Source organism: Pseudonaja textilis, chromosome Z (genome assembly GCF_049901715.1).
Source record: "Pseudonaja textilis isolate UNSWEBS1 chromosome Z, rPseTex1.2, whole genome shotgun sequence".
NCBI lineage: Eukaryota > Metazoa > Chordata > Lepidosauria > Squamata > Elapidae > Pseudonaja > Pseudonaja textilis.
The window spans coordinates 72,783,130-72,804,389 of NC_142008.1; the positions used below are offsets into that span (position 1 = coordinate 72,783,130).

At 38.6% G+C, this 21,260-nt stretch overlaps 2 protein-coding genes across 14 annotated transcripts in view; one reads left to right on the forward strand and one right to left on the reverse strand.

Moving 5' to 3' along the window:
- The first annotated feature begins 1,504 nt into the window (after positions 1 to 1,504).
- Positions 1,505 to 7,286, forward strand: SEC61G (SEC61 translocon subunit gamma). 2 transcript variants are annotated; one of them, XM_026702301.2, is made up of 4 exons: positions 1,505 to 1,577; positions 2,575 to 2,674; positions 4,380 to 4,482; positions 7,145 to 7,286. In XM_026702301.2, exons 2-4 carry the CDS (start codon positions 2,581 to 2,583, stop codon positions 7,152 to 7,154), a joined length of 207 nt encoding a protein of 68 aa, XP_026558086.1. In that variant the 5' UTR covers positions 1,505 to 1,577; positions 2,575 to 2,580; the 3' UTR covers positions 7,155 to 7,286. The 2 variants fall into 2 exon arrangements, with proteins under 2 accessions (XP_026558086.1, XP_087772438.1); XM_087916312.1 differs by lacking the exon at positions 7,145 to 7,286 and having other exon boundaries at positions 4,380 to 4,486.
- Positions 7,287 to 7,575: 289 nt separating this feature from the next.
- Positions 7,576 to 21,260, reverse strand: part of TPK1 (thiamin pyrophosphokinase 1) — a 368,775-nt gene continuing 355,090 nt past the window's right edge. For all 12 annotated transcript variants that reach the window (XM_026702300.2, XM_026702294.2, XM_087916305.1 and 9 more), the window contains one exon: positions 7,576 to 8,803. In XM_026702300.2, the coding sequence (XP_026558085.1) occupies positions 8,673 to 8,803 (131 nt within the window). In that variant the 3' untranslated portion in view covers positions 7,576 to 8,672. The remainder of the gene's footprint in view (positions 8,804 to 21,260) is intronic.

Here is a 21,260-nt window from a genome sequence, read left to right on the forward strand (position 1 = left end):
AATTGCCCCATTCCCCACTGAACTGATAAGAATTCTGCAGTTCTTTCTAGAACAGTATAACTGTGTTCCCTTCCTTACCAACACCACCCTGGCCCCTCTTAATGGGTGTACCAGATGGATGTTGTCACACATGAAGGAAACTTGGTAGTTAAAGAGGGGAGGGGATACAAAATGTCACCCAGTGAAAACTACATGCTTCCAAATCCCAACTAAATTGGGATTGGTAAACTGATTGATTCTTACTGTCCCAACCTAGGGGTGAAAGCCATCAATTGGAGACATTGGTAAAGGCCATTTGGACAGAATAACCAACCATTATTATTGCCCAAACTGAGAATGATTTGGTCTTTTATTTCTTTGTTAATCCTGTTTCAATTTTTGTTGATTTTAATGCAGGAGGGAAATCGTTTTATGACCGCTATGCAGAAAAACCCGTCATCCATGACTGCAGACAAAAATGACAATCCTCAGAATCATCTGCATTTCTGAAAGCCATTTTTAAATAGGTGAAGGTAAATGTCTATAATTCAGTATTTTGTGTTTCCTTTGGGTATACACTTATTTTGTTAGGGTGTGATGATTGATTTTCCATATGTATGTTTCTCTGATATTAACAATTTATGTTTCTGCAAAATAGACACTGCAGGGGTTTGGGGTAGAAATACATGATTTGACTTTTAATATTTAGCTATCACCAATTACTTGATCTCTGAACCTCATTAATTTCATAGATAAGCTTTGAGTCACATTAGTTGACTTCTGTAAATGAATATTTCAACAAAAAAACCAAAATGGATTAAAACTGAGGTATTGTTTTGAATCAAGACCTTTAATTCTTATCTTCTTAGTTCATTGTGTATTTTATGTTTTTGTATACTCTGGTTTACTATGGTGGCTTTTTCCCCCAGTGAAGGGATAAGAATGGTTTAATTCTTAAGACCTGATTCAATTTTATAGGTCATTCTTTTTTCTCTCTCGCTTTGCTTTTTTCCCCATTATCATATCAGTGCTGAGGTTGCATTTTTAGTAGTTCGGTATATACTGTATGTGGGTGCATTGAAGTAGAAGTTAAGGCATCAAGCTAAAAACCGTAAGTTCTAGTCTCACAGTAGCGTGACCTTGGGCGAGTCACTCTCTCACTTCAACCTACCTAGCAAGGATCTTATAGTGTAAAAAAAATTGGAGGAAGTAATATTAGGTATGTTCGCCACCTTGAGTTATTTACAAAAGCAATAAAGGCGGGATGTAAATAATTAAATGAACAAACAAATCTATATCCTTTTTCTAATACATCCTGAACTTCTTCGTGGCTCGAAATTGTGAAAGGCACAATTCAAAAATCTGGGGTTTTAGTATTGAAAATAATACGCGTAACCTTATTAGAAATAGAGTCCCTGGACTCTCATTTATCAGACAGACACGAATGCCTACAAAGACACCTACGTGCTCGGTTGAGACTCGGAAGTGTGCGCCTCTTACGTAGGCTCTTCTTCCGGTTCGCGTTCTCTTTGCTACGTGTCTTAAGAGGCCTCGTTGGGTAACGGCGTGTGGAGTGTATCGAGCCTCTCTCCGCAGCTGTGAGTATAGCTTAATTACGGTTAATTCTGATTTTTGTACTGTGTTTTCTTCGGATTGTTGGCGAAAAAGAGAAATAATGAGGCCTTGGCGTTTTCAATGCCAAAATTTAGTTAAAGCGCAGCTCTTTCCTCTTGGCTGGTTGCAAAATATTTTAGCTCTCCCGATTTCAGACCTGTCGTTTTCTCAAGACCATATTAAACGTTTAATTAATTCTTTCTTAAATTAACCCCAGAGGACGATTTTTCACAGTGTCCTGTTCGCTCTTTCCTAGTATCGAAAGCTGCACCTACGTTTTATAGTTTTATGTATTTTCGTGAATTACTGGTAATATTTTAATTTAAAACAAGCACTTGTATCTGTAAAGCCCCAACTATATAATATAATGCCGTTTCGTACCAAACGCAGTACGAGAAAAAACAACCAACGGAAGGCAACAGTGGTTGCAGAAGAAAACCACTCTATATACGCGCAGTTCTTTTTTCTTTTTGCTATAAAAACTGATGTCTAAAAAAAGGTCAGTTTGCCTATTAATGAATCTTGGTAACATTTTGTATCTTATATATGTATTGAATTCTTGTACTTATTTATTGTATATTAAAAATGTATATATAAACTTTGAAGATTACTTGAAGGGGTCCAGCACATGATTAGTATAATTTCCTAATAGTTAGCTACTAACCACTGATTGACCAGTAACTAGTTGACACACTTCTTTGTAAATCAGGATCACAGTCTGGCAATGTGTTCAGTTTGGTAGAATTAAGGTTTTTTTGCTTATACTGATCACTCAGCATTTAGACATGTTAATCAAATGAGATAAGGTCACCTCTGAAATATTCCCAGATTTAATTTTATAGTTAATAGCCTCTGAAAGATTAACCACAGCCAACAGCTTTAATTTCTATAAAAGATCAATATTATCAGAGATACTGTTGATTAAAAAATTACCTTTGCTTCCATTTATTTTTGAAAGTTACTTTGTTTTTGGTTTTTCAGTTCATCATGGATCAAGTAATGCAATTTGTAGAGCCCAGCCGCCAGTTTGTGAAAGATTCCATCAGACTTGTTAAAAGATGCACAAAACCAGATAGAAAAGGTAAAGTAATCAAGAGGAAAAAGGGGAAAAAGAAATCTATGGTGATATAAAGTGCAAGAAACAAACCATTTCTGTCATCACAGTGGATCCATCTCAGGTTTCCATATCAAAGCATGTTTTCATTGATCATGCAAAATATTCTTGGAAGTCTTCAAAATAAAAATTATTTTTAAAAAATGTAATATTAAAATGTGAAGCAAAAGTGGCAGAAATTTTGGTAATTTAATTTTAATAAGGTAAATGTCAGTAAACATAACCTGTACAAAACACACCACCTTTGGAATCCACAATTTTTAATGGTGTGAAAGAAAAAAAAAGCACTTCTCTAGTGTATTAAGTGTTTCATTTGTAAAGTATCCAAAATACTTTTAGAGATTAAGTACAGGTTGCATTTTAAAAAGATATTGAAGTTTTCTTCAGTACTTATTTTAACAGTGCAAGAGGTACATTTTTGAAATAGGAGCTACAAGGGGACTTTTTTTGATAAAGTGAGCAGAGTGATTTGAACTGGAGCCCAGAAACATGTAATACTAGCTTTATCAGTAGTGAGCACATTTTTTCTAAGTGAAAAATTGACCTTTTTCTTAGATTTAGAGAAGATGGTTCTCACACAAATGCTGAGCCTAGAAAACACTCAGGAAGTAATTAAGTCTGATTTGGTATCTGATTGCTCTTCCAACATTTGTTTGACAACAGCCAAAAAAGCCAATGTAGTCCTAGACTACATTAATAGAGGGATAGAATCAAGATCATGTAAAGTTCTAGTACAGCTTTATAAAAGTCTTAGTATTTGGAATACTGCATCCAATTCTGATCACTATATTAAAAGTTGAGACTTTGGAAAAGGGCAAAGAAGAGCAGTAAAAATGATTAGGGAGCTAGAAGCTAAAGCATACGAAGAAGAATTACAGGAATCGGCTATGTCTAGTTTAATGTAAAGAATAACTAGAGGAGACAAGGTGTTGCAATATTTGAGGGATTCCTAGAAAGACTGTGTGTGTGTGTGTGTGTGTGAGAGAGAGAGAGAGAGAAAACTATTTTCCAAAGCATCAAAAGGCAAGACAAGAAAGAACGGATGGAAACTAACCAAGGAGAGAAGCAACATAGAACTAAGGAGAAATTTCCCAACTAAGAGCAATCAATGGAAAAACTTGTTTTCAGAAGTTGTGGGTTCTCCATCACTGGAGGCTTTCAAAAAGAGACTGGATAAACATCTGAAATAGTATAGGGTCCCCTGTTTGAGGGGTTTGGACTAGAAGACCTCCAAGGTCTAACTCAATTGTTCTATGTTCTAAAATTAAAAACAAAATTACCGCTAATTCCAGTATTTTAAACGCTTTCGAAAATGACCCAATATTCTGTAATACCTATTTGTTTAGTATGACTTAAGGTCTTGCTTAAGGACTTAAGGTCAACCTAGTCTGACCCATTGAATTACCCTTTTTTTGGGAGGGGGAGTACCTGCATTCATTTGGCCCCTTACCATTCCAATTCAAAAGAACCCTAAAGAGAGGGCTGTCCTCAGACCTTACGTGGAGGCACCTGGTGAGTTCTTCTCAGTTGGGGGTATTTTTTAAAGCATTCTTTTGAAGCAAGTATATTTTTAAATTATCATGGTGCTTTTTAATTTTTTTCCTAAAGCTACTCATTTTTGCAGAACAGTGACTCAGAAATTGGATAAATACATGTAATTTTTAAATTACAGAATTCCAGAAGATTGCCATGGCAACAGCAATAGGTTTTGCAATAATGGGATTTATTGGTTTCTTCGTAAAATTGATCCATATTCCAATCAACAATATTATTGTGTAAGTAAATGTGCTAAATGCTTTGTAGAAAAAGTTCATGATAGTTCCTAATACATTCTTCCCTCTTTAGTGCCATCTGAGAACCTTGTATGTGACAATAAAATAGTCTATGATATATGCATTTATTTGGAATAAATATTTCTATGATAGTTTGCTATTTAAAAAATGCTAGTGTTACAAAGAAACTACAGAAATTAACAATATGATTTTATTTTTAATGTGAGACAATAACATGTTAATAGTGATGAGATACTATTATTGGTTTCTTGAACAAAGGAGTTCCTTTAAAAAGGGGTATTACTAGTGAAAAGGTCTTCTCCCTCATACTTATTTAATAATGCCACTCAAGTAAAATATTGAATATTAGCATTGCTTCTTTAAACAGTGAGTAATGAGTAAGTTGACTCCTGCCTTTTGAACTAATTCACAAAGCTAGGCAATATTCTGGGGCAGTGCCATATGCCATAACTGAGGTATCACAAGAGTATAAAGGAAAATCATAACAGCTTGATCAACTTCAAATAAAAAAAACCAATTTTATATTATTAATGCATTTGAACTCCAAAGTAAGAGCTAAATGTAACAGTATTATCAAATTGTGAATGACATCCAAAAGAAAACTTATATCAAATAAGATATTTCCTCACATCAGCGCTACTACGTTTCCCCCAAAATAAGACTTATTTTTCAGGGAATGTCTTATCAGCTTACCTTAGGACCACTGCAGCCAAACCTCCCATGCCCTGACACCTGTTGCACCACTGCTTGTGGCCAGATGTCACATGGCTCATCGCACTTACGTCACTCACCGCAGGATGCTGCGTGGTTTGTCATGCCAGTGCTGCCACTGGCAGTAGGAGGCTACGTGGCACATTGCACCGGTGCTGACGCTCAGCCTCATAAGTCAGGCCACGGTATGACAAGTGTTGGGCATGGGAGCCCTGGCTGCGGTGGTCTTAAGGTAAATGGGTGTGGAATGTGTGGGGCAGCCCTAGCTTGATTTTTACACATGCGTCTTGCCCACCTCGTACAACCAGATGGCGGGATGAGTGGGCATGGTCATAACTAGGGCTTATTTTTGGAGTATGACTTAGGTGCATGTAAAAATCAAACTAGGGATTATTTTTGGGATAGGTCTTGTTTTCAGGGAAACCACAGTACACTAGTTTTCTGTATTCATAGCAGCAGTTCAGGGCATAAGCAGAAAACAAATAGTGTGTCATTAAAAGCCACAATCAAAAATATTTGCTGCTGTCTATTAATGTATAAATATATTCAAAAACACATTTGAAATAAATGTGCTACTACTAAAATATATAGATATATTTATATATATTTCCTGACAAAAGTAATTCCTTTGGAAAGGGGCATTTCTTAGGCAGGCTACCATTGAAAATTTTTGTAATCTTAGTATGTTTCCCCGAAAATATGATCTACCCCGAAAACAAGCCCTAGCCTGATTTTCACACCTGTGTCTACAATTAAGCCCTACCACCAGAATAACCTCTAGTTAAGCCCCATCTGTATGCTCTGGTGCTGGCACTCATGGCAGGATGCCATGTGGCATGTCATACCAGTGCTGTTGCTCATGTGCGCAACAGCACAATGCACCACACAGCCTCCTGCCATGAGCGGTGTAACAAGCTGTGGTGAATGGCCAAAAGTCTGGCAGCAGCACAACAGGTGTTGGTGTGGGAGGCCTAGCAGTGGTCTTAAGGTAAGCAGGTATGACATCCCCTGAAAATAAGACCTGGTCCTTATTTTGGGGCACAAAAGAAAATAAGACCAGGCCTTATTTTGGGGGAAACATAGGTAATAGAAATAAGAAACTTATTCAGTGATATAAGTCTCCTATTTTTATAATTGAATCCACAAGACATTTCTATATTTGTACATTATATGATACATACAATGGGGTAATCACGTGATGCTGTAGGATCTCTATCTGTGTCTCAGTGGAACATCTGTTACAATGTGTGCCCTGCCTTATAGTTGTAATAAATTATTTCTGCAGCAGCAAAAATAGTTTTATTTGTATAATAATTTTATGTTTCCTTTTGGACTACAAAAATTATCCATTTTGGTGGAATATATGTTAGTATATAGGACTGACTGCTTTAATACTGAGCTATGTCACCAATGAACGAGAGAGTGGATATAAAAGCAACTTTTGATATTGGGTTATCTGGTATCGTTGAGCTTTAACTACTAATTTCTTCTGTATCTTTCTGCTGAATCCAGAGACAACATGAAAGTGCATGCATCAGTCTCCCTGCAAGATTTTATTAAAACAAAACAATTTCAAAATGTTTTTTGATTGAGATCCAAAGTAGTATTTTAATGAAATTTAGTTTTAGTAAATCAGATCTATTTTCCAGTTAAGCTTCTTCCATAAGATGATATACAGTCTTTAGAACCTTAGATGTTTGAGTGTACAGCTTGTGTGTAATTTACAAACTAATCCAGCATCTTGAATTCCCTGAATTGTGTACTGATTGATACATTACTTATTACATACTTTTATATGAATACATTTTTATTCTCTCACTGAGTTTGTTAATTTTAGAGTAATAATTGTATTTCTTGAAAGATAATTCCACAATAATATCGTTGACTATCATATGGCAGTATCTCAATTGATGTTCTGCTCTTCTTTTTACAGTGGCGGCTAAACACATCAAGAAGACATTATTTTGTGTATGGTAAAATAGCAGATCAATGTGGACTTTCTGACTTAATTGTAGATCTTATGTAGATCTTCCTCATTTATAACTTGTCAATATAAACTAGAACTTCAAATAAAATTTGTGTGGTATCCTATTTGCAAACACATAAAAGCTTAACCAATCAACTCTTGAAGACTAAACTGATGAGTATTTTTAGGAAAGAACAGATAACTTATGAAGTATTTCATTTCTTCTTGGAAGTTGGGAAAACATCAGTGCTGCAAAAAAACTGAACGGCACTGAGCTATCTATACAATTGATTTACTTATATATCCCTACCTTGGATTATCACTGAAGATGCCCAACTTCTGTCAGTTTCATGCCAAAAGAAAATATGTATTTTTTGCAAAAATGTAATTAGCAAATATATGTTAAATTGTATCTTTATTAAGGCAATTATAAATCTCATTTACATTGTGGTATTAATTGACATTGCTTTCCAAAAGAACTAATTCCATTACATTTTGGCAAGCTTTAAGGAACAGCATTTGTAAGAATAGAGCCAAGATAAAATATAATTAACACTGCTTACATTGTAGATTTCATTCTGATTTAATTATATTTGCAGAAACCTATGTGATACATATCTGCCATGGGATCAGGAGATGAAGTGCATATATTAGATATACATACAAACACATTTCCTGTTCTGTCAGTACTAGCATACAATTTCTTTTCTATGTCATTTTAATGCAAGCAAAATAACAGTTTCACCGTATCTTTTCTATGTTGTTTTAATGCAAGCAAAATAGATTATTGCTGTGGACCATTTATTTATGTGTCCTCCACATCACAAATAAACTTCAGCTATTTGTGGTTAGAAAGACTACTGCTCTATTAGTGGGATAATTTATTCTTTTCTTTGTAGTGGATAAAAGAGAGATGATATCTGAAAGAGCCAAGAGTCAGTGAAGCCAGGCTTTGTACTTTTGTACAGATGTGTATTGGGGGCTGTTGTACTCCCATGCAATTTTTGATTTGTATGGCATCTTCTAGACTAATTTTGCATGCATTTTTAGTCACAGTAATTTATTACATATTAATTAGTAACTAATAAGAGGCATTTTTTATTCTAACCAATAGCAAAGTTTTTGCTAAAGAGTTTGAGCATAGGAGCAACAGCTGGAATACAACGTGGAATGTTGTATATATCTATTTTTGATTATCCATCTTAGCAGTACATAACTTAAAACAACTTTTCTATGCATTGGTTACATTTAAAAATTCATTCAATTTCCAGCTTTAAAAACATACATCTTTGCTTCAAGAAGAAAAATATCATAAAATCTATGGCATTCAATAGAATGAAGCTTCATTTAAAAAACCAATTACGTAAAATGTTGAATTTTTATAAAAGTATAATGAAATAATTGCAGGGGGGGGGGGGAATCAGTTCCCTGGTGGGTGAGATTCCAGAAAAGTCATTTTTGAATTTCAAGTTGAATTAAGTAGGGTGACAATCTTTCAAGCATCCTCTTTACCTTTGATTCCCATTGTCCAAAGCAAAGGCTTGTCAGTTTCAATGGTCACTATTCCAGTTTTGTCATAAGTGTTTGATGTGCTGACAAGTGTTCCAAACTTCAAAATACTCCTATCTGTAATTAAGAAAAAAGGTTAAGATTTTTCCCTGCATCTCTTAAACTTATTTATTTTATTTAGTGTATGGCAAATACATGGACTTACAGTGGTTCAAATGTTAATGTCCAATCCACCCAGCCATTTAAGGACAGGGTGGTCTTTGTTGAAAAAAATTAGACGTTGGGCTGGTGTAAGCTCTAAATGGACATTCGGACCCAATGTTATGGATATTTTGTTGAGCACCACAATCACACTGAGAGGTAGAGACAAGACCCCACTTAAACAACGAGTCCTGGCAGATACCATGTTGGGTACAGATCCTGTTCAGAATTGACCAATGCTGGCGAGGAAGGTCAAACTCTGGCATCTTTTGTGTAGAGTCATCTATGTACCTACCTGTATCTGGGCGTTCATCATTTAAACATAAGTATTTGTATACAGGGAGTCTTCATTTAATTATGGTAATTGGGACCTGCAACTCTGTCATTAAGAGACATAGTCATGAAGTGTATGTCATGTGACTGCACCTAGGATGCCAGTTCATCAGGTGAATCCTCTGTGGTTGCAGCTTCCTAGTCAAGTGATCACTATTTGCTAGCCTTCCCATTAACTTCAATTTTCAGAAGCCAGCAGTGAAGATTTGCAAATGACAATTGTGATTTCGGGGCACCTCAATGTCTTCTTAAGTGTGAGCTGGTTGCCTCATTTGCAATCCAATGATCATGGGGAAATGGCACTACCCTCTTGCCGCAACAGCACCATTACCTTGCCCTGGCCAGCCAGGGCTGCACTGCTTTTTGCATGTTGCACCATCTGCAAATTCGCATATTATACGTGCCACACACACACACACACACACACCCCATGACGGAGATTTCCAACTCCACTACAGGCCGGTCCCATATTCCAGAGCTGCAGTAGTCACAAGACTGGCCGTTTGGTCATCCCGGAGTAGCTCCTCCAGTCCATGGCAGGCCGGTGCACCCGGGTGGAAGAGCAGCCCCTCTGGGATGACCAAAGGGCTAGTCCTGTAACTACTGCAGCTCTGGAATATGGGACTGACTTTCCCACCAACATCAGCAAGCCACCATCAGTCAAAATTCATATTAGTGGTCCACAGGATTTAAAATTATGAGTGGTGGTCTCTGAGATCCAAAAGGTTGGCGACCCCTGCTTTATTATAGCTTTATTATTACCAAAGATAGCAGCACTGTATTGTACTGTACAAAAGCTAAACTAGTAATAGCTTTTTCTATCCAGTAGATGGCTCTTTTCATCTATTTTTCCAGGTAGGTTTTTTTTTTTTAATAAAATACCGGTACTTTGGAAAAATGCTATTCATACGACTCATATTCATACAAGCTTAGCACATTTTTATTGCTATAACTAAGAATAAAAAAAAGTAGACAAAAACATGACTTGGATTAAAGTAAGGTAGCAAATCTAACATTAGGGGATATGTTACATCCTATAGGATATATAGGAGTCCGTTTGGTCTGCTGTTTAAGGCACCAGGCTTGACAAGCAAAAACCTGCCTTGGCAATGAAACCCAGCCTGGTACTCGCTCTCAGCCCTATTCACTTCATAGCTTGTGAGGAAAATAGGAGGCAGAAGGTGGAATGGATTTGTTCACAACCTTGAGTTATTCGTAAAACTAATAAAGATGGGAAAAGATTTTCTCTAAAACTAAATTCAGCCCCAAACTCCTAGTTTACCCTTTCTTTTCCTAGCCATTTAAGATTAAATTAAACTGATTATTTTGTGACTCCAGCTTTTAATATCATAATTATCAAGGTCAATTTGTTTTACGCTACATATACCCTTTATTTAATTGATTTGAGGTTCAATTTGTTGAAGTTTGTATATATCCTTATTGCTTCCAAAGTGGTATTAATATGCTTTGCATTTACTGATTCCTGAGTCACCATCTGCAGTAATTCCTAACGGTTGTCCCCATATTTCAAGATTCATCCATCCATGTTGAATGTCCTATCATTTGTATTTTGTTCTTTGTGGAAATCATCTACTTAAGACATGCTTACTAAAAGACAAAAATTATCAATAAAATTGTAGCTTTCTTTAGAAATTCTCCCATGTATTTAGAGTACTTCGAGGGGATAATGGAAATTCAAAAAAGGAATTCTTCAGATACGGCACTTCAGATAGACACTTCCATGGGATTAGGGGTGCCAATCTTGCAAAGTGTTACAAGATGAAATAAACTATTATAAATTCAACTGAATATGCACAGAGACATCAAGAAGAATGTAAGCTGGATAATGTCCAGTATAACATTGCATTAATTATGAATCCACAAGGCACCTTCAGGCAATTTTCAGACAATTTTCAATCCACAGCAGCAATATAGATGTTTTATGGCAGGTGTTAGCAAGGAAGATGAAGGTAACTTTTCGAAACTCAAAAGCTCTTCCCAACCCATATTTGGCCATTGTTCTGTTTTGTTTTTGGAGAATTATCCTGTTGATAAATAGATGGGCATACTATTAAGTTCCTTTACATTTCTCCCAATACTGGGAAAAATAAAATTAAGACCTGAGAAATGTAAATAAGTTTACCAAGATGGTCTCTACACATTGATTTTGAAAGGCAAATCAATAAAACTATTTTGAACACCAGAACTCTACAAGAATCTATACTAAATTACTGCAGAATTCTAGTTCTTGTATTGCTCCTTTAGGAGTAAGAAACTTTATTATTACTGTGTTTTGTCCCATAGGCTATCTCCCATGATCCCTATAAAGCCAAACTAGTTTGTTTTCATTATTAAAAATGCAGATTGGATAGTTATGGCTACTAAAAAGCCTTTCCAAAGCTTGATATTTTGAATTTTAGAAATAATTAATTTTTAATCAAAAGCTTCATTAAAATGAACTCAAACTCCCATTTTTCCCCCATGAAGAAAATTGCATATTTAAATGATCAAAGTGAAGCCCAGCAAGCTAAAATAAAGTTAAATACAGAACAATAATTTGCTTGCCTATTACCATCTATCTGAAAAAATAGTCCCTAAAGTCTCTGTGGAGGACATTTTGCACTGAAACAAGCTAGGTTAGAATTCCACTTCACTGACTTATTTTCCAAATTGCAAATGTTCACCAAAGTACATGGTTTGAATGGAGTAATCACAAAATTTTGACAAAAGTCTTCTCTGGATTCTAGAAAGAGCAACAAAGGTGATTAGGGGACTGAGAGTAAAATGTATTATAAATCAGAGCTCGCCAACTTATTGGACCTCAGAGACGACCAAATTCATAATTTTAAATCCTGTGGACCACTAACATGAATTTTGACTGATGGTGGCTTGCTGACGTTGGTGGGAAAGTCAGTCCCATATGCCAGAGCTTCAGTAGTTACAGGACTGGCCCTTTGGTCATCCTGGAGCAGCTGCTCTTCCACCCGGGTGCACCGGCCTGCCATGGACTGGAGGAGCTGCTTTGGGATGACCAAAGGGCCAGTCTCGTGACTACTGCAGCTCTGGAATATGGGATCGGCCTGTAGTAGAGTTGGAAATCTCCACCGGGGTGTGTGTGTGTGGCATGTATAATATGCAGATTTGTAGATGGTGCAACATGCAAAAAGCAGAGCAGCCCTGGCTGGCCAGGACGAGGTAATGGTGCTGTTGTGGCAAGAAGGGGGCGGAGGCACAGACAGGCTGAAGTGATGATGGAGAGGGCTGGAAGATGTGATGCTGTGCATTTGCACAGCATCAGTATTCTGCCTTTGCTCAAGGAGCCTGGCTGAAGTTTCCTGTGCCACTCGCACTTCAGTGCTTTGAAGATTTGCGCTCAGCCAAAGGGTGGGGACCATCAGGTGGGTGGGCTATGTGGGCGGCACAGCCTTGTGTTCTCGCGCAGCCTGGATTAACTGCTTTGGGGGGAGTGCTTTCGAGGGGATATTTCTCTGCGGACCACCAAAATTTTCTCGTGGACCACCAGTGGTCCCTGGCCCACTAGTTGGCGACCACTGTGATAAACAATTGCAGGAATTAGGAATGTCTAGTCTAACAAAGAGAAGGAATAGGAGTGATATGATAGCAGTTTTTGAGTACCTGAGGGACTGTCACAAGCACCTGATGGCAAGAAGTAACAGATAGAAGCTTATCAAAGAAAGATCCAATCTAGATTTAAGAAGAAATAGCAGTGAGAACAATTAACCAGTGCATGGCTTGCCTCCAAAAGTTGTGGGTGCTCCATCACTGGAGATTTTAAAGAAGAGATTGGACAGCCATTTGTCCAGAATGGTGTAGGATCTTCTGCCTGTGCAGGGAATTGGACTAGACAACCTTCAAGATCCCTTCTAATTTTGTTAGTTTGCATTCTATAAGATAGTGTTGTACCATCTAAAGTGCTGGTCTAGGATGGAAGAGAGCCAGGTATATATACAGTTTCGGTCATGGAAACTCACTGGATGACTTGGGCTAACTATATCTCAATCCTGTTAGGAATGTGAGTCACCTAACAGCTATTTGGGATGGAAATATATAAACCAGGATAGACATTTTAATACTGTCTTTAAGAGAATGCAAAAACTGCAGTTGGGTGTGGTTCTGCAAATGGCCTTAAGATGGAGCCAGAAACTTGTAGTTCTCAAATTTCTTACCTCTAACTTTTCATAGCTTATATATGCTTCCCTTAGAATCTTAACTAGAGGACTATGGAAAGCATTCTAGAATTAGTTATTCTGGATAGCAACCAAGTCTTGGATTTTCACTGACATTCCCTAACCAGTGTTTCTCAACACTAGCATTTTTAAGATGGTGAACTTCAATTTCCAGAATTCCCAGCTAGCCATGGTGCTGGGAGTTTCGCTTGACTTTTGAAGAGTATTTGAAAAAAAAGAAATATGGGTATTAGGGTAACAAGCTAAATTTTAAATTTGAACATTATAAATATAACTACTTTCCAGTCATGTATTTAATACTTTAATTCCCTGATCTTTAAAAATGTCTATTTGTAAACTGATGTCATGAGTTCACAAGGTTGTATCCAAGGTCTTTGGGGTCATTTGTCTCCCCAATGAGATACTTTTATGTAACCATTTAGAAACTCTGAATTCTCTGGAAAAGTTTTTTAAAGCCATAAGATAATTAGAAATGATCGTATTTGTTCTTCCATAAATATTTTAGAAGCTTATGCTTAGTTGAAAGTTTTCATCTGATAGAAGGCTTCAGAAATTTTCTCTGCTACTGTATAATATGACCTGTAAAGTTTGATTCATAACCAACAGACCTATGTGCAAATTAAATCTCATAAAAACCACTGTTAGTATGGAGCATTTAAAAAGAAATAAGTTGTCTTATGTTTAATAAAATATAGAAAACAGACACAGGGAATGTGGAAAGTTGGTATGCCTTAATGAGACATCACCTCTAGGTTTCATAGAGTGTTCATTTTGAGTGGAAAAGTTAAGCGGAGAATGGTTGATTAGCTGTTTTCAGTAAGATTTCAGTGATATTTCTCTTTCTAAATAATTTACTTTGTATAACTCACTTAGGAGGGACCATTCTTTGTGTTAAAAAGAAAATCCATTTATTCAGTGGTGGGATTCAGATTTTTTACTACCAGTTTTGTGGGTGGGGCTAGGTGATCATGCGACTGGGTGGGTGGGTGTGGCTAGGGGGGTATGTGACTGGGTGGGAGTGGCTAGGTGCTCATGCGACTAAGTGGTTGTGGCTAGGTGGTCGTGCAACTGGGTGGGCGTGGGTAGGTGGCGATATGATTGGGTGGGCGTGCCACATAATGGGACCATCATAAAGATGTGTCAGTTGCTATGCATCCATCTGTAAATCATGTGATCATTGGGATACTGCAATTGTCTGCAATAGGTGTGAAAAATGGTCAACAGTGCAATAGGTGTGAAAAATGGTCAACGGTGGCATTGCAAATTTGAATGGTCACTATATGATACGGTTGTAAGTTGAGGACTACCTGTACTGTTTTCCAGTTTGATGGCAAATCAAGATGCATAGCAATTGACTCACATTTATAATCGTTGCAGTGTCCTGGGGTCACGTGATGTAATCTCCCTTTTGTGACTGTCTGATAAGCAAGGTCATTTTAATGCTTCTCTATAGGAGGAGATGGTGCCCCAGCACTTTAAAGAGGCTGTGATCCACCCTCTTCTTAAGAAGCCATCGTTGGACTCCACCAGATTGGATAATTTCTGACCTGTCTCCAATCTTCCCTTTTGGGGGAAGGTGGTTGAGTAAGTGGTTGCGCAGCAGCTCCAGAGGTTTCTGGATGAAACAGATTATCTCAACCCCTACCAGTCAGGATTCAGGCCTGGATTTGGGACAGAAATGGCATTGGTCGCACTGTTGGATGATCTCTGGCGGGAGCGGGATGGGGGTAATGCAGCCATCCTTGTTCTATTTGACCTCTCAGTGGCTTTCGATACCATTGACCATGGGATTCTCCTGGGGCGGCTTTGGGGGATGGAAGTGGGAGGACTTATGCTATCCTGGTTCACTTCCTTCCTCTGCAACCGCTCTCAATCAGTGTTGATAGGAGGGGAGAGATCCAGCCCTCACCCACTACTTTACAGGGTTCTGCAGGGCTTGGTACTCTCTCCACTCCTGTTCAACATTTATATGAAGCCACTGGGTGAGATCATCTGTCACCATGGACTGAGATATCACCAATATGCTGATGATACTCAGCTGTGTGTCTTGGACCATAGTGAGTTAAGTTTTGCTGTGTCCTCCCTCTCACAGTGCCTGGAGGCTGTTAGGGGCTGGATGGGGATGGGTTGAAACTAAACCCTTGCAAGACTGAATGGTTTGGTGTTCATTGGTTCGGGAAGAATTGCAATCTTTGGTCTTGGATGGGGTTGCACCCAAACAAACCCTGTGCGTAATCTAGGGGTTTTCCAGTCATAGCCAGGAGGGACTTTGCACAACTGCGGGTTATGCACCAGTTACGCCCTTTCCTGGACTAACGGTCCCTACTCAGACACTTATGTTCTAGTCACTTCCTGTCTTGATTATTGCAACACGCTCTACATGAGGCTGCCCTCGAAGAACATCTGGAAGCTCTAGTTGGTGCAAAATGCAGTGGCCTGCATGGTTTTATGCAGACCCCGGTGTGCACATGTTTCACCTCTCCTGTGGGAGCTGCATTGGTTGCCAATTTGCTTCCAGATGCAATTCAAGGTTGTTACTTTTAAAGCCCTTCATGGTTTGGGACCAGGTTATCTGAGGAACGTCTCTTGCCAGTCACATCTACCCGACCCATTAGAGTGAGGAGGCAGGGAATGCTGTGGGTCCCATCCTGAGGGAGATACACCTGGGACCCAGAAGAAGGGCCTTCTCCGTGGTGGCTCCCTCTCTCTGGAACATCATTCCCCCAGAGATTAGAATGGCCCCCTTTCTAATACTCTTCCGGAAGGCACTGAAGACCTGGTTCTGCCAGTGGGGCTGGGGAACCCAGAGCGGGATGGAGCCCATCAAATAGCTTGTGTGATATGCAGACTTCCGGTTTGGGCTTCTTCGGCGACGGACCAAAATCGCAATCGTCTGAGGTTTTGTTCCGTGCTCGCCACTGGAGCGCCCTGAGCCACCCGGATTCGGGGCTGAAGCCACCCCGAAGAGGTGGTGAAGGGGGAGCCATAAGCTGCTCTCTCCTCCTCGGCTGGCCATTACTCCCTTTCCCAAAGGTAGTTGCAGCGGTGGTCAGAAATGGCCACCTCAAAGAAGAACCCGACTGGACAAGATTGTGCAGGAGGAAGTTTAAAGGAGAAAGTTTGACTGGGTTGAATAGAGAACATCTATTTAAGGTACCTGGAACCTGAATTTTAAAGACTAATACTATTCCTAAAAAAGATTTTAAGCTGCGAAAGAGAATGGGAAAGAAAACAGAATTGGCTTTTTTCCCTCTAAAATTTTAACTGACTTGGAACATTAAGAAGAAGAGATTTGAATAAGAAATTGAAACTAATCCACTTTGACATTAATAGGCTATTTCTAGCTGCAAATAAAGTGTCAAAGGGATAAAAGATTCTTGGATAATTTAAAAACTTTCTTTAAAAAAGGAAAGAAAGCAGTGGAGGGAAAAAGGAAAAAAGAGGTTGGAATCTGGAAAATGGAGGAGACCATCTGGAACTTAAAAAAAATTGATAGTGGAATTTTAACAAGGCTTGCAAAGATACATTGTAGCTGAAACTTTGTTGTAAGATAACTAAGCCCCTGGAAAGAGAAAGTGAGAAAAGAAGCAAGAAACAGTTTTGGATTACTGGATGATTCCTGGAACTTTGGATAGAGGATCCTAATGAAATAAAATCAATTGGGGGTTGTTTAAAAATTTTAAAAAATGAGATTTAAAGAACAAAAAGAAGAAGCACAAGACGGAAGAGGATCTTTTGGCTTCGTATTTCAATTTTTAGAAATGGAGATCTAGAACTATGAAAAACAAGAAGAAACGCTGGCAGAACAAGAAGGGCAGGACAACGAAGATCCAAGCTCTGTCAAGGACCTTGGAGTAGGACATTGGACATCTCCAATGATCTAAGTGCTAGAGCCCACTGTAACTACATAGCCAAAAAGGCATTAAGAGTTGTTAACCTAATCCTACGTAGCTTTTTCTCTGGTAATATCACACTACTAACTAGAGCATACAAAACATTTGCTAGACCAATAGTCAAATACAGCTCATCAGTCTGGAACCCACATTACGTATCTGATATTAGCACAGTTGAGAAAGTCCAGAAATATTTCACAAGAAGAGTTCTCCACTCCTCTACTCGTTGTAGAATACCTTATGCCACCAGACTTGAAATTCTAGACCTAGAAAACCTTGAATTATGCCGTCTTCGGTCTGATCTAAGTATGGTATATAAAATCATACATTGCAATGTCCTACCTGTCAATGAGTACTTCAGCTTCAACTATAACAAAACAAGAGCACACAATAGATACAAACTCAAGGTTAACCACACCAAACTTGATTGCAGGAAATACGACTTCAGCAACAGAGTGGTCAATGTCTGGAATACTCTACCTGACTCTGTGGTTTCTTCCCCAAACCCCAAAAACTTTAACCTTAGACAGTCTACTATTGACCTCACCCCTTTCCTAAGAGGTCTGTAGGGGGCGTGCATAAGCGCACCAACGTGCCTACCATCCCTGTCCTATTGTTTCTTTTATTTTTCTTATATGTACCCATTTCATGTATTCATAACTATGTATATACTTATACCTATTATCTTGTAAGCGATTGACAAATCAAAATAAATAAAATAAAATAAAATTAATTATATAGCTGTAGGGATTTTGCTCCCTTAAGAGTTCTATTGCCTTTTTTTCTGGTTCCTTTTTGTTTTAAATAGACAAATTATTAGTTAAGGGTTATGGTATCAGTTAAGGGAGAGAGTTTTAGAGGATGGTGAGAAAGGAACTATTCTGAAGAAACAAATTGATTTTCAATTACTATTAACTTTGCTTTTTTCAAAATAAAAAATGTACAATTTGCTGCAAAAATCAAAGGATGGACATAAAGGATTTAGTTGCAAATCAGGGACATTTTTAACATATAAAAATATATTTAAACATAACCTTAATAGGTTACATTCATGCTAACTTAATTACCTTTACTTCCCACTGAAAATAATGGTAATGTTAAACATGTCATTTACTTTATTACTTACTTTTTGAAGATCTTATTTTTTTGAAGATCTCCAGAGGTCCAGAAGAGGCTGACCCACTGGTAGAGAAGCCAAAGTGTTTTATTCAGATGATGGTGAAGCTGTAAGAACGTGAAATCTAAGGAAAACATTTTCACCAGCTTCTGAGTAAAAGACTTTGGCTGGGGTCACAGCAGCCTCCTGCTTCAGGGATTGAGGCAGCAGCAGCAGCCAATCAAAGGGGAGGTTGTTTCCTTTTTCTTATCAGGCTGAACTGCAAAGGCCCTTGTTGATTGGCTGCCACGCCCCAATCCCTGAAGCTGCTCATTCAAATTAGCCAGTCAACAGCAGGCAGACTGGACCCAAACTAAGCCTGACCAAACTGGGTAAAAACTCAGCCTGCAGGCCCTCATGGCAGAGAAGCTAAAGACTTTTATTCAGATGGGGAAAGCTGTTTTCCTTACATCTCACATTCTTATAGCTTCACCGGCTTCTGAATAAAAGATTTTGGTTTCTCTGCCGTGTGGCACAGCCTCTTCTGCAGTTCTTTGAAAAGTAAGTACAGTAAAGCCATGGGAGATGGGGTGTGGAGAGCAGATCGGGTCCAGGAACTCTCCATTTTGGCCTGTAAGAGACAGGGGAGCCCCGGGAAGGTCCAAAGGGGGTCTTGGACAGCTGGATCGGGCCCAGGGAATATTTATTTCAGCCTTTAACAGGCTGGGGAAACACAAGGGAGGCCCTGTAAGAGGCCACTCATGCTGGCAAAGAGGTGAAGGAAAGTTCTTCAGACAGGCAGGTAGCTGTACCACATCAGAGGCAGTGTAGAATGGCGAAGGAAGGCTCAGCAGGGATCTGGGCTGCATGGGAGGCTGGGGCGAAGGCAGGCAAGCTGGCTGGCCCTCAGAGACTGTGTGATCGAGGCAAACAAGGGAGCCAGACAGAGAGCACAGCAGCTATGCCAGGCGAGCTGGCAAGATGAGGAATGACTGGGCAGTGAGAGGTGGGGCCAGCCAGAATTTTTACCCTGTGTTCACCAGAACCGTCCTGAACTGGCTGAATCCCACCACTGCATTGTCATACTATTCTGAAGCAAATGATCATTATCGCAGAAATCAACTAAAAAGGATTATCTACAATTATTACATTTGTTATTATTTTTATTATTTATTTATTTAGTCAAACTCTTACACTATGATAGAAATAAGAATAAACATAAGTTTAAATACAAGAAATAGGAACTAATAATTGGGGAAAATAGGACAGGGACAGTAGGCATGATTGTGTGCTTATGCATGCCCCTTACAGACCCCTTAGGAATGGGTTGAGATCAATAGAGGTTAGCTTGAGGTAAAGGAGCGGGGGTTTGAGCTTGTGGCAACAGAATCAGGTAGTGAGTTCCAGACATTGACCACTCTGTTGCTGAAATCATACTTCCTGCAATGAAATTTGGAATGGTTTACATTAAATTTATATGTTGTGTGCTCGTGTTGCTTTGGTTAAAGCTGAAATATTCATTAACTGGTAAGATATTGTAACATATGATTTTATGTAGTATGCCTAAGTCCAATCTTAGCCGGCATAGTTCAAGGTTGTCTAAGCATAGAATCTCAAGTCTGGTGCTATAGGGTATTCTGTTGCGAACAGAAGAGTGTAGTACTCTTCTGGTAAAATACTTCTGGACTCGCTCAATTGTATTAATGTCTGATATACAGTGTGGATTCCAGACAGTGGAGCTGTATTCAAGTATTGGTCTAGCAAAGGTTTTGTATGCCCTAGTTTGCAAATCAGTATTACCAGAGGAGATGTTTCGTAAGATTAGATTTACAACTCTTAAAGCCTTTTTGGCGATGCTGTTGTAGTGAGCTTTGGTGCTTAGGTCATTCGATATCAGAACTCCAAGGTCTACGTTCATAATAACTGGTGCACCAACAGCCATGTTATAAACATATACTGCTCTCCTGATGTAGAGATGATGACAGTCGTGTGCAGACCCTTCTATCTACCTAGAGAACTAACAGTAGTGATATTTACAGCTGTTTACATACCTCCTGATGCAAATATTAGCACTGCATTTGCGTATTTGCATATTACAATACATATACAACTTAAGGCTTATCCTGATGGGGCTCATATAATAACTGGTGATTTTAATAAGGCATGCTTAAAGATTGTATTTCCCAAATTTTTTCAGTATGTGACATGTGTCACCAGAGGAAACCACACACTTGATCATGTGTATTCTAATGTAAAGCATGCATTAGAATGTAATATTATAATTATTGTATTATAATGTAAAGCAGTGTCCTTTCCACATCTGGGACTTTCAAATCATTTACTCCTTATACCAGCATACACCTCCCTCAGAAGGAAAACTAAGCCTGAAATCAAACTCATCAAGATCTGGCCGGAGAGAGCACTTGATCAACTGTCAGGATTATTTCTCAAATACTAATTGGAATTTATTTGAACAAGAGGATTTGGAGGAATATACAAAAACTGCACTGTTTTACATCTTTACCTGTGTGGATACTGTTACTGTGAATAAGCGTATCCGGATTTTTCCAAACCAGAAGTCCTGGATGAACAAGGACGTACAATTACTTCTCAGGACACATGATATGGCATTCAGGTCTGGGGACAAGATTTGGTATATCAAGGCAAGAGCGGAACTGAGGCAGGCATTAAGGAGGCAAAAAAGAACTATAAAGAGAAGATTGAGGACTACTTCACAAATAGTGATCCACAGTCAGCTTGACAGGGAATTAAACACATCACTAATTACAGGGGCAACAACCCCATATTGATCAATAAGGACACATCACTGGCAGAAGAACTGA